This window comes from Cucurbitaria berberidis, assembly GCF_010015615.1.
Source record: "Cucurbitaria berberidis CBS 394.84 unplaced genomic scaffold K460scaffold_6, whole genome shotgun sequence".
Classification (NCBI taxonomy): domain Eukaryota; kingdom Fungi; phylum Ascomycota; class Dothideomycetes; order Pleosporales; family Cucurbitariaceae; genus Cucurbitaria; species Cucurbitaria berberidis.
Window position 1 is genome coordinate 1,244,648 of NW_024468940.1, and position 14,954 is coordinate 1,259,601.

General features: G+C 54.2%; 6 protein-coding genes across 6 annotated transcripts; 2 read left to right on the plus strand and 4 right to left on the minus strand.

The window, feature by feature from the left end:
* Positions 1-2,480: 2,480 nt before the first annotated feature.
* K460DRAFT_410448 (uncharacterized protein) lies at positions 2,481-2,947 on the minus strand (the record flags this gene model as incomplete). Its single annotated transcript, XM_040937378.1, has 3 exons — positions 2,481-2,570; positions 2,647-2,759; positions 2,839-2,947. 3 exons carry the CDS (start codon positions 2,945-2,947, stop codon positions 2,481-2,483), a joined length of 312 nt encoding a protein of 103 aa, XP_040783618.1.
* Positions 2,948-4,508: 1,561 nt separating this feature from the next.
* On the minus strand, positions 4,509-5,186 carry K460DRAFT_410449 (uncharacterized protein; the record flags this gene model as incomplete). Its single annotated transcript, XM_040937379.1, has 2 exons — positions 4,509-4,817; positions 4,905-5,186. 2 exons carry the CDS (start codon positions 5,184-5,186, stop codon positions 4,509-4,511), a joined length of 591 nt encoding a protein of 196 aa, XP_040783619.1.
* Positions 5,187-6,827: 1,641 nt separating this feature from the next.
* On the minus strand, positions 6,828-8,497 carry K460DRAFT_371059 (C/H/G cyclin). The gene is made up of 3 exons (XM_040934272.1): positions 7,877-8,497; positions 7,622-7,828; positions 6,828-7,567 (listed from the first exon to the last, which is right to left on the minus strand). Exons 1-3 carry the CDS (start codon positions 8,034-8,036, stop codon positions 7,053-7,055), a joined length of 882 nt encoding a protein of 293 aa, XP_040783620.1. The 5' UTR covers positions 8,037-8,497; the 3' UTR covers positions 6,828-7,052.
* Positions 8,498-8,745: 248 nt separating this feature from the next.
* K460DRAFT_295225 (calcium dependent mitochondrial carrier protein-like protein) lies at positions 8,746-10,845 on the plus strand (the record flags this gene model as incomplete). The annotated part of the gene is made up of 8 exons (XM_040929544.1): positions 8,746-8,872; positions 8,922-9,002; positions 9,064-9,271; positions 9,323-9,933; positions 9,986-10,069; positions 10,107-10,184; positions 10,232-10,277; positions 10,326-10,845. The coding sequence occupies 8 exons, from the start codon at positions 8,746-8,748 to the stop codon at positions 10,843-10,845; spliced, it is 1,755 nt and encodes a 584-aa protein (XP_040783621.1).
* A 783-nt stretch (positions 10,846-11,628) lies between these two features.
* On the minus strand, positions 11,629-12,479 carry K460DRAFT_295325 (uncharacterized protein; the record flags this gene model as incomplete). The annotated part of the gene is made up of 2 exons (XM_040929552.1): positions 11,629-12,232; positions 12,292-12,479. The coding sequence occupies 2 exons, from the start codon at positions 12,477-12,479 to the stop codon at positions 11,629-11,631; spliced, it is 792 nt and encodes a 263-aa protein (XP_040783622.1).
* A 711-nt stretch (positions 12,480-13,190) lies between these two features.
* K460DRAFT_294720 (TRAF-type zinc finger protein) lies at positions 13,191-14,770 on the plus strand (the record flags this gene model as incomplete). The annotated part of the gene is made up of 2 exons (XM_040929509.1): positions 13,191-13,847; positions 13,904-14,770. 2 exons carry the CDS (start codon positions 13,191-13,193, stop codon positions 14,768-14,770), a joined length of 1,524 nt encoding a protein of 507 aa, XP_040783623.1.
* Positions 14,771-14,954: the final 184 nt, after the last annotated feature.

A 14,954-nucleotide genomic window follows, 5' to 3' on the forward strand; every position in this document is an offset into this window, starting at 1 on the left:
CTCGAAAGGACGAACACCTCTGATTCTCGCAGCCGAGCAGGGTTATACCACAGTTGCGAAAGTGCTATTAGCCAAGGGCGCCGAGTTATTTAAGAGAAGCCACAATGGCGGGACAGCTTTGGCATGGGCAGCGTGCAATGGCCATCTAGACACGGTGAAATACTTGCTGGAAGAGGGGATCGATGTCGATGACTGTGATAATTATGGTCTGAGTAAGTTAGGATGCTTGGTTTAGATATTGCGAGCGATAACTGATACCCGCAGCCGCACTATTGCTCGCCAGCAACACGGGTCATCTGGACGTTGTCGAATTCCTGATCTCAAAAGGCGCGGACGTCAACAGACTCAGTGTAAAACCAAAAAACCATACACCAGCCATGGCAGCAGCTATGGCAGGCCATGCCAAAGTGCTTCAAGCTCTAATAAGAAGCGGTGCCGATCTCAATATCCCCAACGGGAGCGGAGAGACTGTTCTCGGAAATGCCATGGCAGAAGGCCGACTCGAAGCTGTACAGGTTCTCCTTGAAGCACTAGGCGGCCCCAATCATCCCCGGGACAGCGTTGCTCTTCGAATGGCGATGGCAAATTCTGATACTACGATCCACTCGCTCATAGCCACTGCTTCAATGATGTATCCGCACTTCATCCTTGGCCCAGAAGCACCAGGAAAATTTGCCTGGATGAGCTGGGTACTGGAAAGTGGTGGGCATCTTGTCAAGTCAAAAGCCATGTCCAACATGATGCACGCTGCCTTTCGCAAAGAACAATACGATATGGTTGAAGTTTTGCTTGGACATGGCTGCGACCCTAACACCTTCCTTCCTACAGGCCACACGCCGCTTTCGGTTGCCATTGGTCGCCGGAAGCTCGAGGTCGTCCGCATGCTTCTCGATGCTGGTGCTGATCCCGCCAAACAAGGCCGTGAACGTGGACGTCTTTGTTACACGCCACTTCACCAAGCACTTCTAGCTCGGGAAGATGACCGGGAGAAAGATACCTCAATCATTGATCTTTTGATTACCAGCAGCCGATGCAATCTTCTCCAAGGGAAACGTTTCCAGTCCACTGCGTTCTCCTACATACTCCGTCAGTTCGATGTTGGGGCCCACGGAGTCGCTGAGAACCTAGCATTCCGAATGATAGAAACAGTACCCGATATCAAGCAGGACCGGTCTGACGATGGCTCAACCTTGATACACGTCGCCGTCCACTATGGCCATCGGGATCTGATTGACTTTCTCCTCCTAAGGGGCGCAGACATCAACGTTACGGATCAATTAGGTCAGACTCCCTTCCTCAGGCAATGTCAGCGCAGTGCGAAGGATCTCCCTTTTCTCCTCACCTGCGGCGCAGATGTATTCGCAAAGGACAAACAAGGCCAGTCCGGGCTACATGTAGCCGCCTTCCATGGGCGGATTGATACCTTGAAACTGCTGCTTTCCAAAGGACTGGATATTGACGCTGTCACTCTGAATGGGGATACGCCGTTGCTATGCGCACTGGTAGCAGGGCAGGAAGAAGCAGCACTGTACTTGATGAGCCAAGGCGCTGATACTAGGGTAAAATGTTTGACCATAGCCAGGAGGAATGTCGTGCACAACGCGGCAAGTCCAGGGATAGAGAGCTCATCTGAACCCGAACGCGTAAACACGACTGCGGAAGAAAGCAAAGGCTGGACGCCATTAGCACTAGCATGTAGAATGGGTTCGAGGAAGCTCGTCGACACGCTCATCTCAGCCGGCGCAGACACGGAAGCCATGTCAGAGAATGGAGACCGACCCTTGCACATCTCCCTCATCACACGCAACGAAGACATAGCACTCCTCCTCCTCACACAGCACAACGTCAGCGCTACCGCCACCTGCTCCCTCAACCGCACACCACTACATCTCGCAGTTGAATACTGCAATCCGCGCACCGCCCGCTTTCTCCTTGAACACCGCGGTGTCTCGACGGAAGACTGCGATGATGAGTCCTGGACGCCGCTGTGCGTGTGCGATGACCCGGGCATCACACGGCTTCTCGTCGAGCATGGCGCAAACGTGAACCATGTGGATGTCAATGGATGGACGGCGTTACACCAGGCTGTTTCATGTGGGAGCGTGGACACGTTTAGGATTTTGTTGAGGGCGGGTGCGCAGCTTACGGCTAGGACGAAGGACGATGCGTTGAGTGTTGGGGAGAGGATCGATGGGCTGGCGAATGCGCGGGTTCGACAGAGGCTTCTGGATGTGGTTTATGAGGAAGCGGGGGGTAGGAGACGTTGGAATTGAGGAGTGGGAGTGGGAAGAAGAGGGGAATGGAAAGACTCCGGGCATAGGGCATACTAGCAGAGTTTAAACTCGCATATCTTCATCAATGATAATCGTTTGAATTGGGTGCATAAAGAAAGAGCCATAAAAGTTCATTCCCAGCCAGCCTGCACACTGAATCTCATCGTGCCAGCTGATTGTATGTTGTTCTCATGTTATCCCAACAAACTAGTTTCCACCAACCTTCTTCGACTCTTCCTGCAGTTTCTTGATCTGCTCCTGTGTGCTCGTTCCGGTTTCCGCTCGGTCCGCCTTGACCTATTTCTTTTCGTCAGTACAGGTATTTCCCACATGGGACATGGCATGTCCATAGATGACGACTGTATCAACGTACAATGCTCTCGCTATCACTCGCAAGGCCCTCCTCCCAGTGTCCCTCGCCCTGCTTCCGCTTGTTCAATTGCTCCTGCTTCTTCTTCTCGACTTCGTCCGCGCGGCCTTCGGTGTCTGCGGGAGTTTGTCAGTATCCGCATCTCGAACTTTGGACAGGTGGATTGATGGAATTGGATGGAGCGGAGCAACGTACGAAGAGCCGACTCCTTGCCCGAGCGACGAGCTATTGACTGCGAAAAGGCGGCGCGCTGGGTGAAAACGACGGGGGAGCGACGAGTCGCAAAGGCGCGGATGGCAGACATGATGGGTTGGCGAAGTCTGGCGTATTGTAGTAGACGTTTGTATACAAGGCCTACGTCAATTGAGATTGCAGTAGAAGAACGGGGAGAAGCTTTTTGCACAAGGGTAAATGACAGCCGGAGACACGGTACTCTCTTCTTGCCCAGTAGCTTTCAGACTGGCACACAAATTCCTCGGTAGAGCTCCGGCACGGTCCCTTTGGTGCTGGTGCAGTGCTGTTGACGTCATGTTCCCCAGCTCTGCAGCATTACGACAATTGGGGCCCGCCCGCGAACGTCCAGTTGCAGTGCGTCAATTAGTCAAATAGTCAATCAGTCAATCAGATGATTCGAGCCCATGACGGCACTACTTGTGAGGCTATGTTATTCTGAAGTGAAGTGAAATGAAGAATGGCGCTGTGCGGTCCTCGTTACAAGCAGGCTTCGCCCCAGCAGCTCCGCCCACCCGCAAAGGACGCATGGTCGGCGCCCACATGTTGAACCTGGGCCGCAACCAGACTCGGTCTGTTCCTGCATCTGTCTCCCCGGACAAGGTGGCGTGGCTTAGTACCCGGCCCGTAGTTTGTGTTTTGAACTCAGGGCGCAGTAAAGTCCTGTTCCGAGTGAGGATGCTGAACCGCTCGGCCTTGGGGGATACTCTGTACCCCGCAATGAAATGAGTGTCAGAGTGTCTGCCCGTGAGGTATTGCTATGAGTTAGTCTCGTGCTTTCAAGATGAGTGTAGAAAGTGTAACGGTCATCACAAACAACAAGCACCGTTTAATGTGAAAAAGCTGCGATTGCATTCCTGAATAACTCACTGCCCTCTGACCCGAGGCGTGTAATATAAAAGGAGAAGAGTTCCCCGAAGCAAAGATGAGACGAAAAGATTCCAGAAAGATGACCACGACCGCTCGCCCTGGGGTCGTGTATAAAAACCTCATACAATGAAAATAGAAAGCCTCAACGCAACCTGCGCCAATGACTGCGTAGAATCATCCCAGTGTCGTACAGTGTAAGACCGACAATTGCACCCGAACCGATTGACCCATACGCTTTGACACCGCCGCTTTCGAAGATCGCGCCCACAATGGTATATACCGACCGCTGAAACCGAGAACCGTCCGCACAAAGGAAATCTACCCTTTGTATGGCGCCGTGAACAGGCAGCCGGGTGACAGTAATGTAAGATGGCAAACGCTACAGAACACCGATATCTGTAACCAAGAATTTTCTGAAGTCTTTAGAACGCTGAATGATAAACCCAGGATGCGACCCAAAACACCATAATGTGCAACCGCCGTGAATGCGTTAGTAGGCGCCCTCGAGACGCGAGGCGAATGCGTTTCTATCCGGAAGTGATGTTTTCGCTGCTACAGTGCGACGCCGTCGCCGGATCAGTGGTATTATCCAAGATGTCCAAGGAGATATCGTAGATTTGTACAAGGAGAATCGATAGTATAGACGCATGATCCTCCGGAGGATATCAAGAAGAGAAGATTAGATCCAGGTAGCCACTAGCCGAGCAACGAGACGCCGCCATTACCGACCGAACAAAACGCATGGCCTCGAGCCTGCGAGGCCTTTACCAGCGTCGCGACATGAACTGCTGCTGCATCTGTCGGTTGGGCGAGACGGACGGTGGTGGGCTGGCAACTGTTCGTGTCGAGGGGTCGACGATGGGAATGGCATTGCGAGTGCGCTGGGCTAGTGGCTGGTGGAGCTTAGTCTGCGAAGAGTTGTTCTGCTGGAAGCCGGCCGGGGTATACGGGTTCGGGGCCGAAGAGAGGACAAACGAGGGGGTTGGCTGCAATTGGTGCTGGAGTGGGGACTGCTCAGGTGATCCACTCGACAGCGACGAGCGGTCTGAACCAGACGAGTGAATGGATTGCAGCTATTCATCCCAAGGTCAGCGCTGTTTGTGGCGGAAGCGATGATATCATGGGCTGGTGTGGCTCATATCATGGACTCGGCTACTTACATCGTCCTCGGTGAGCAGGTGGAAGGGGCAGAACATCTCGTCGTCTTCAATGTCAAACGAGCGTGCAGCCTCGAAGTCGCGCTTGAATGCGAGCATGGTAGGGGGCTCGACGTTGAACTCTTTCGGGGTGCGGGCTTGGCGGAACTGCTTCTGGTTCTGGTTGTGCTGGGCCGAGATCCGGGGCGCCCTCCGCGACCGGCCGCCGTGGTGGTTGTGCGAATGAGCAGTGAGGTGTTGTTGCTGGTGGTGGTGGGCACCGTAGTTGAAGAACTGCTGCGACATGGTTACGGGTGGTGTGGGTGGTGGTTGGGATGAAAGCCGTGGGAGACGAAGAGGGGAAGTGGAGGAGCGACCACAACAAAGGCGGGACAAAGGGGTATAGCTCGGGATGGTGCGGAAGCGATGTCGCGTGGTTGTGCAGTAGATGCAGCGGTCGAGGAGCGGGAGCGATAGGTATTAACTTGGAGTGGAGTGCGATGGGAGGGCGAGGCTGAGTAGAGGAGAGTAGAGAGGATGGATGTCTTTGAGCGCTGTGGTGTGTGCAGAGGAGCGAAAGAACAGAGACGGAAGGGAGGGCAGGGAAAAGGCAGGTGCACTGGTCGCGGGCGAGTGGGTCTGTGCGCAGCCAGCGCCCCACGACGTCTGATGTGGTTGGACGGGCGAGTTCGCCACCGCGCTGGTCTTGACCGGAAGCGGCCTAGGCCAGGCTGTCGGGTGCGCATGTCGAGGAGGGAGCGAGCGCTAGAGGAGCCTCTTGACGAGACGAAGGCTGCGGTGCTGGTGCTCAACCATGGAACAGCCAGCCCTTGACTGCCGCACACGCACAAGCACCAAACACCCGCCTAGCCATGCTGTGAGAGCCAGTCCTCCTCGTTGTCGCCGTGCGCGCAACCCCCAACCCCAGACGGTGGTGGGCAGACGGGCCCTGAACAAGGCGGCGCATTATCAAACCACGCTTATGCGCTGCACACGACGCTACAAGTTGCTTGCCAGCCAACTCACAGCCTCGGTGGGCTGGTGACCCTCAGACTGCAAGACTGTCCGCGCTGACCGCCTCTTGCTGCAGGCCCTCTTCCCGTCGCCAGGGGAATGCATGCTTCGAGCCCCGACAGCGAGGAAGAGGTCCTGTCGGCAAGGGCGGCCGCATGGCACCTTGAATGTCGAAGCCTTGGTTGACGTGGAAGAGGCCGGCCGCAAGCTGCTGGAAGGCTGGCTGGGAACGCTAGAGCAGCACCCGCCTCCTCTCCCTATGGCAGCACGCCACCACCGTGGCCGACTGCTTTCTGGGATTCGCTGGGCTCACGCTCAAGTCCCTGCCAACGGGCCTGTAAATCACTGCCATGTCGAGGGCGCAGTGCGCTTCTGGAACTTGGAATGCAGCCCCTCTGGCAACCGCAAAGTCGTGTTGAGCAACCCCCCCAACATCTAGACGCTCGAGACATCGTGCACCCTGGACACCTGGGGCATCTCCAGGGCTTGCACCAACGAGCGCCAATGGGATCGGCCAACACAGAGTTTGAGCGAATATTTATAGCACAGCCTCTTGTAGATCCCGCACTCAGTTGCTCCCGCTGCGCAGAGCTCCCTCCATTATCTGATCTGTCTGCCTGCACAAACGCCTGGGAGAAGAAGACGTTGTAACGCTCAACCAGCTTGTGCACTGGCCACGCTTCGAAAACATGTCTGCCACAAGCTAACCCTACACGCATGAATGATCGCTATCACGTTCGAAACACCTTCGGTTCGGAGTTCTCTGCTCTCCCCACTGAGGGACGGGTGGGGTGACCACAAGCTGATAGATAGCCCCGGTTGAATCAACTTATATGAATACTAGCGAGCTGGCTTCCAATCAAACCATGCCTGGAAATGAATGCGCATTCTGTGAGGCTGCTTACTACTTCAAGTGCTGACCACCTAGATTGTTGCTGGGAGGCCTCTCTCTGTGGCCTGTGGCGCGTGTCAGCGCTATAGCGAGGAATGATTTAGCCATGTTCGACACTCTGTGAGCGTTTTGTCAACAGTCCTATCTGGACTAGCAAGCATCGAGTACAATCTGTAATATTCATCCCGATGGTATCATAGCCAATGTCGTCCCAACGCCCCAAGAACAGCCCGAACCACAAGAAATACTTCATCCACACAGTCCTGTCACTTGTCGAGTCCTCTTGCTTTGACGAATTTCGCAATCTGATCCTTGCATGTCTTATCCGTATAAGACTCCCAGACCTCGTAAAGCGATATCAGCTCCTGCGTGCACTCTACCACTGCATCGATGTCGACACTGCTCTCTGCAAGCCAGTCCACCAGCTTCTGCACTCGGTTCTGCGTCCCCCCTGCGTTTCGAGCATTGCCCAACGTTTGGAGTGCGTTGGCCATGCCTGCTGCGTGCGCTTGGAGGCCGCCTTGCGTCGGCTTAAGAACGACGGCAAGAAATATCGCCGTAATGGCAATTACGTGTGGAGCATGGAGAAGTGGCAGATCGGTGAGGTAGTGGTCGTTGATGATGGACCATGCGAGCGCGTTCTCTTCCTGGGTCAGTTGAAACTGCGTCTGCAACTCTGCGAGGCTCCGATATGGGTGGTGGATGATGAGCTGCGAATTCATCTCGGATATGAGTGTAAATTCGCACTCTCCGATCTTTGAGATGTCGTTGAAAGACGTGTCTGCAACATATCTCAGCTTCTAATCATGAATTTTCTGGCCATCATTCTACTTACCCCAGCAATGGCGAGCCTCTGCTAGCACCATCCTAATGTGCTGCGGACACTCTTCCATTTTGCATGACAGATAGAGCGCAGTGGCCAGTACAAGGGCCGGATTCGTCCTTCGAATCTCGACCTTTGCATAGAAGCGTCGCACGTAGACCTGAGCCGTGGCCAGAGCTTGCTGCCGAATACCCAATGGTCTTGCCATCTTGGAGAGTTCTACAAAAGTCAGGCTGCGAACAGATGGCATCTTTGGGGATTGCTTACGGTGATAGAAGTAGATGCTGAGATGCCTGCGGTCTGGAAGGGGGTAGAGATTCACCAAGTTTCGCTCCGACTCTTCCATCTTCTTTCGCTCCAGTGCCAGCTGCTGCTTTGTGAACGTCCAGAACTTCCGTTGCGTTGACTCCCAGTAGCTGGACGCCATGATGCTATGTCGCTGCCAGGCAGCGAGTTGCTTATTTGTTTATAGATACGGACGATTTGACAGGCCTTTGTAAGAAAATACTCGCTCTGGTCGTGATGGCCACATGTGAAGCGCGCTTTGCTGGACTGTAGCTAGGTGGTCAGCCACCCAAGAACAGCGCAATCTGGAGATCCCAGCCTAGATCAAGTAATGGCTTTTAGTTTGTGTTCAAGGAATGCTCGATTGTGTCTTCACTTCTTGGAGTTGTCGTTCAGAATATTGGTGCAGCCGCCTAGTTTTGGAGATCGAGCGAGGCTGACCCTGATGGGTCGTGTCAGGACAATTTGGCTCTGTGAGCTGGTTGGCAGCATTCGTGCATCAACACATGGCCGAGCTTAAATGGAGCACATATAATGATGGCTATTGAGAAGCACACGGCCTTGAAGCGTTGGATGTCAAAAGGAGATAGTGATGAAGCGTCCAATCAGGTGCCGGCCAATGTTCGACGCTCCCTCCTGCCGTTTTCTCGGTGATGCCGCCCGCCCAGCTAGTCTTTTCCAGGTCAACCCTCCAAGCTCGACACTGACCTCATACCCCACGTCGGATCCTATGAACTTGCACATCATCCTCGGCCATTCTTCCAGCAATTCACCTCGCCCAAAGCCGACAGCCGCCCCCCCTCGCATGTCGCAACCCACAGCCATGATAGACCGAAGATAGCACCAAGACAATGGATAAAAGGAGCGCAAGCGTCTCGGACGCCAGGGCAGACGAGCTCTGGGCAACCCTCGACACGCGCAAACAAGGCCAGCTCGATCTCCCAGCGCTCAAGAAGGGGCTGCGGAAGCTGGATCATCGTAAGGTGCAGCACGCCGTGCCTACGTCATTTGCTAAAGCATACTGTAGCTCTGAAAAATGCGGATCAACTCCTGGACGAGGTGATGAAAGCTGTAGATACAGATGGCGATGGGCGCATCACATATTCCGGTGAGCCTCCCTACCAGCACGCACCGATGCGCTCGAATCTTACTAACACTCTGCTTCCTAGAATTTCGCACTTTCGTGGAAGAAACCGAAAAAGAGCTCCTAGTGCTCTTCCGAAGTATCGATCACAATCGCGACGGAAAAATCTCGAAAGAGGAACTACGAGTTTCTTTGAGTCGCGCTGGGCTCTCGGTCCCCAATAGCAATCTCGACAACTTCTTTTCAGAAGTAGACACCAACAACGATGGGACTATCAGCTTTGAAGAATGGCGGTACGTATCCCAGTTAAACAATCCTTGTTCGAGCATGCTGACAGGTGAAAGCGACTTCCTTCTATTCATTCCGGTCAGCGCGCCCAGCCTTCATGCGGTAATGTCCTACTTTTCCGCGACAATGAAGGTGAACCCGGAAGGTGATGTTCAACTGAGCGACGACACGATCCAAGGCCTAGGTACTGCAAAGCAATTTCTTCACTATTTCTTTGGTTCCCTCTTCCTCCTTGTAGCGCGGACGCCGCCCTACTCTTTCCTTCCACCAGATTACAGCACACCGCTAGAAATGGCTTCACCTTCTACTTCGAACATTACGACTTCGCAAACACTCCCGCCACATCTAGATGACGGGGAGTTTGACACTCCCCTCAGCGAGGTAGATACGGGGCTTATTGAGAGCTTCGGAACCATGCTGATTGCTTGTGTTCCCAATCCAGGCTATTTCGTGGCGGGAGGCGTTGCAGGAATTATTTCTCGCACCTCCACTGCACCCCTCGATCGTTTGAAAGTCTACCTTATTGCTCAGACCAATGTGGCGGAAGAAGCTGTCGCCGCAGCAAAGCATGGCAATATTGCCAGAGCCGTGCTCAACGCCTGGAGGCCGCTTGCGACCGCCACAAAGGAGCTGTGGGAGGCAGGCGGCATGCGTAGTCTATATGCCGGTGAGTACAATCAGAACGACGCTATCTCGACAAGTGCTAAGAAAAACACGAGGCAACGGCTTGAACGTTGTCAAGGTCATGCCCGAGTCAGCCATCAAATTCGGTTCTTACGAGGCAAGTCCAACCACAACTAGAAGTATCCTTCTCCTAATGTGTCCAGGCTGCGAAGCGAGTTTTTGCTAGGGTCGAAGGACACAATGACCCAGGAGCTATCCACTCCTGGTCCAAGTTTGTTGCTGGTGGTCTTGCAGGTTAGTTGTACACGTTGAAGTAGCAAAGATTCCGCTAACGTGCCTAGGAATGGTCGCGCAATTCGCTGTGTACCCTATTGATACCCTGAAATTGTGAGTACAACCGGGTGAGATACTACCGTACGAACTGACATTCTCAAGTCGCATGCAATGCGAGATGGTACACGGTGGCCTACACGGTAACCGACTGATATGGGCCACGGCAAAGAAGATGTGGCAGACGGGGGGTGTCAGCGCTTATTACCGCGGTTTGCCTATGGGTATCTGTGGTATATTTCCGTACGCAGCCCTCGATCTGGGAACATTTGAATATCTCAAGCGTTCCGTTGCGAGACGCAATGCCAAGAGACTTGGCTGCCACGAACAAGATGCTGAGCCAGGCGGCTTCATGACGGCAGCTATCGGCGGCTTCTCTGGCGCATTTGGAGCAAGTGCCGTATATCCTCTCAATCTTCTACGAACTCGACTACAGAGCCAAGGCACAGTTCTGCACCCGCGGACTTATACCGGAATCATGGATGTCACCAGACAGACGATTGCCGGTGAAGGCGTAAGGGGACTTTTCAAGGGCCTGACACCAAACCTCTTGAAGGTGGTCCCTGCTGTCTCGATTACCTACGTTGTGTACGACAAGTCGAAGAAGGTTATTGGGCTGCGATGAAGCACTTTCTAGATTCGGAGAACACCATCATGTGGAGAGACTTGGCAAATTCCTTCAAGCCATCTTATTCGTATTACCGACACAACGCCAAAACTTCCAACTCCTCCGTCAACGACACAAGCGGCGGCGGCCGCCGCCAACGACAATACCGCCAGTTTCTTACGAAACTCAACATTGAAGAGCGTTTCTATTTGCATATCCATACAGTGATACCCTTTTCGCTCTAGTATCAGCATTACACAGGGCTCAGCGACGGCATCGGCTTCGTTCGGTTATTCTTGCATAGGGCATGGCGTTTCGGATGATATCTCTCTCTTTCTCTCTCTCTCTCGCGAGCAAGTTTCATAGTTGTTTGGTAGATGCTCGACATGGCGCATGGGGCGGGCCTTGGCGGGCCTGGCTGGGCTGGGCTGGATGTTCGTATCATACGTGTATTGTAACTGGCAATGAGAGAAATGACAGCGACGGTCAGCTGCGTTGTCGTGACATCGAGCCACCAACCACCCTTAGTAAACAGTCAATAGCTGTATGACTTTGTCGACCCATATAAATTGTGTAGGCTCTAGTAACGATTTTACCCGTCGCTGATTGTGTAATGATATAGACATTCCTAGGTGTCTTAACTAAGAGTAAGAACAACGAGTACTCTCGAGATTTAGCATTCCCAAATTGCGCAAAATACCGTCCATAAAAATACATGCTCCAAACGCCATCTATGCCATGATATCGAACCATCTTCGCACTTTATCGCACCGATTAGATTTTCTCCACAGTCGCTTAGTTTTACTTGGTGATGATGATGAGGAAGAGCAAAACGCAAATCAAGACGACAATAACAGTCAAGCTCCAGTTCTCCCTCGCCTTCCTTGAAAAACGATCTAGCCGACCCCTTGCCCGCCGAAACTGGGCCGTATGTCGATCAACACCCTCCTCTACATCATCAAGCAGCACCACCTGTCCGTCTAGCTCATCTCCTATCTGCATACTGAGCTCCCGCTGCCGCCCGATGCTCGCACCTAATTGGTCGAGCTGGTCATCTTGGTCGCGAATCACTTGGCTGTGGTAGGCGTGAATCTGCTGGTTGTCGAGATCATCTTGATTTGGCGCAGCGTCGGGGTCAGAAGAGGGGTCGTCGCGGTAGGGGAAGAGGGCTGCGCGGTCGGCCTCGTCGGCGGCGTCTGCTGTGGACGTAGAGGGGTTGTCGCTGAAGCGTACAGACTTGGAGGCCTGGCGGGGCTTCTTTTGGGCGGCGGCGAAATCGGAGGATAGGGACGGGTTGTTGGGAGTTGTGAGGGTGGGCGAGCTGGCATTTGGTGAGGCACGGTCGAACTGGGAGGTAAGGTCGTTGAGCTGGGACTTTAGGCGGGGGAGTTGTGATGCTATGGATCTGGCATATGTTAGCATCATGCTCAATCCTAGGGGGGAGGGGTAGAAAGTGAGACATACTCATCCGATGTGTCTGCGACCTGTGACTCTAGACTCTCGATGCCTGAGCGCAGCTGCTCCAGGGACCGTGAGATCTGGCCATCCTGGGTGTTGGGTGAGAGGTTAAGTGATATGGCACGTTGGCGCTCCAGCAGAGAGAGCTTGATATGGTCTGCCAGCAGAAACAATTGGGGAGGGTTCGTGGACATGGCGGCAGTGTTGAGGGGAGTAGTAGGCGCTGAAGACGGAGGTGAGGGCTATATACAAATAGAGGCACCGGAAGCGGCAGGCGGCGTAGACGGGTAGATGAAGCCAACGAAGGCGCGAAGCACGAGAGGGTATACAGAACTACATGGAATGGCACATGCAAGAGCCGATGCACACGAAGGATACAGAAGACGATGATACTAGAGACGGCAAGGCTGCTGCTGCGAACGAGGAGCGGTCCGCTGACGACAAGGCGCGCCAGTCTAGAGGGCCCGCCCATGGCTTGGCGCCGGATTAACCTCCCGGACGCGCAGTTGGGGGGGCCACTGGGGCGCACCGGGCCAACTGCACATCCCATGTCTCGGTCTTGCGCAACCTTCAACGCACGACACAGACGCCCGCATGCTCCCTTCCACTTTGGGAAGTATGCGTTCCATTCCAGAGGGCCCTGACTGATATATAACATTTGCTTCCGTCGCTCTGCAGCCCTGCTTGGCTTGCTTGACTGTCAGGGCGGCCAACCCTCTCCACCCCGCCGATCAACGATCAACTGCCACTCCCCTACCTTGCGACAACGCATCTCACCGCCCGGCACCCAGTCGACGGAGCACAAGACGCCTGCCGCCTTCTCCGGCCCGAGACGCTGTCTTCGTCCCTCTATCTAGAAGATTGTCCGGCCAAGTCGAGTCTCGACTCAAGCTTCACGCCCCGCCATGTCGTCTCCAAGCCCCATCCCGCCTCCAAACGACCGGCGGAGCTCGCGGTCCTCGAGCAGTGCAGCGCCATATGCCGGCGACGGAATACTGGTCGGTGGCCCTCCTGGCAGCCCTTCGCCGTTGGCTCTGCGAGCATCCAACTCACCCTCCTCGAGGCGTCGACACAGCCGAATCGTCAAGACGCCCCCTGAATTCCAGTCGCTCGATTATGTATCCGCGCCCGACAGCAACCTTGTTTGCTTGATCTGCCATACGCCCTTCGATAAGCCTGTCCAGCTCTCATGTGAGCACTACTTCTGCCGAGAGTGTCTCGACCATGCATGGGCTCCGCAGGCCAGTGGACGCAAGACGTGCCCTACGTGTCGCAACAAAGTAGAGACAGACAAGGACATTCGACCCGTACCCAAGATCATCGAGACTATGCTGGACGAGCTGGTGGTCAAGTGTCCGAACACAAAGGCAGGCTGCACCTGGACTGAGCACCGCGTCAACGTCAACGACCATGTCATGTTGTACTGCGAATACACACCCGTCGAATGCTCCGGTACAGACTGCCGCCTGCAAATCTCCCAGAAGGATTTTCACAAGGGCTGCTTGCATTATACTGTGAGCTGCGATGACTGCCATGCCTCCTTGATGAAGAAGGACCTTGAGGTAAGCCGGATCACCTACACCCACCCCTAGCATTGGCTAACCACCGTACTCTACAGGAGCATAAACGAAACATTTGCGCCAACCGTAAGACCTCATGCGCATTGTGTTCGGTTGAAGTACTTCGACTGGACCTCAAATCCCACATCAACAAAGACTGTCCTAAGCACGTCATCTCTTGTCAGGGCACAATTGTTGGCTGTAAGTTCACGGCGGAACGCGCAGAAGTGGTGCTTCACGAGGTGAATTGTGCCATGGCAACAATGGCACCTCACTTTCGTGAACAGCAAGCCCGCATCGAGAGGAATGAAGCGCGTATGGAACCATTGGCCAGGAAGGTCGGCATTCTTGAGGATGGGCTCACCAACATCACCAACATGCTGTATCCAGCCAATTCAAACGACCAATCGTTCCCCGTCACCGATCCCTTGGATCCAAATGATACCGATCCCCAAGCACCGACGCCCGATTTCCGCCTACCACCAGCCTCATTTCCACCTGTTCCACCAGGGAATGAAGGTGCCCCCACTCAGCCTCCTTTTGACTCACAAGTCCACCATCTCCTTACGCTGCACGACTCCCTTCGCGAGGAAGTGTCTCGCATTGCCAACGCCCTCACTGATCTCGATGGCCGCACCAACATGATGATCATCAATGAGAGTCAGCGAGCAAAAGACGAAATGTTGCATGCCAATGCCGCCATCAGTAGTCTGCGTATGCACCTGCAGTGGCTAGTTAGCGCAACTATACACCAGCGCACCACTTCGGCCGGTAGCTCTCCGGCTAAGACCGCTGGTAGCACAAATGTCAGTGCAGGCGGCAGCAGTGCGACACGAGCTACTAGTGCCAGACCTGGACCCAGTGCAACGTTACAGGGCCCTTTTCGGAGACTTAGCGACTCAACCAGGCAGGACACCAAACTGTAATCGGCTTTTTCTTTCCGTTCTCGATCGCAGGTCGATCCACCAAGCATGATTTACGAATACGAAAAGTGATTTTGGTCGGCGTTCATGATAGCCTCCTGGGTTCGGGCCTTTGAGAGGGAGAATCTTCATCGGTCATGGCATCGGCATGCATTGGCTCGTCGGTGCCTCTACCGTCGTCTTCAGG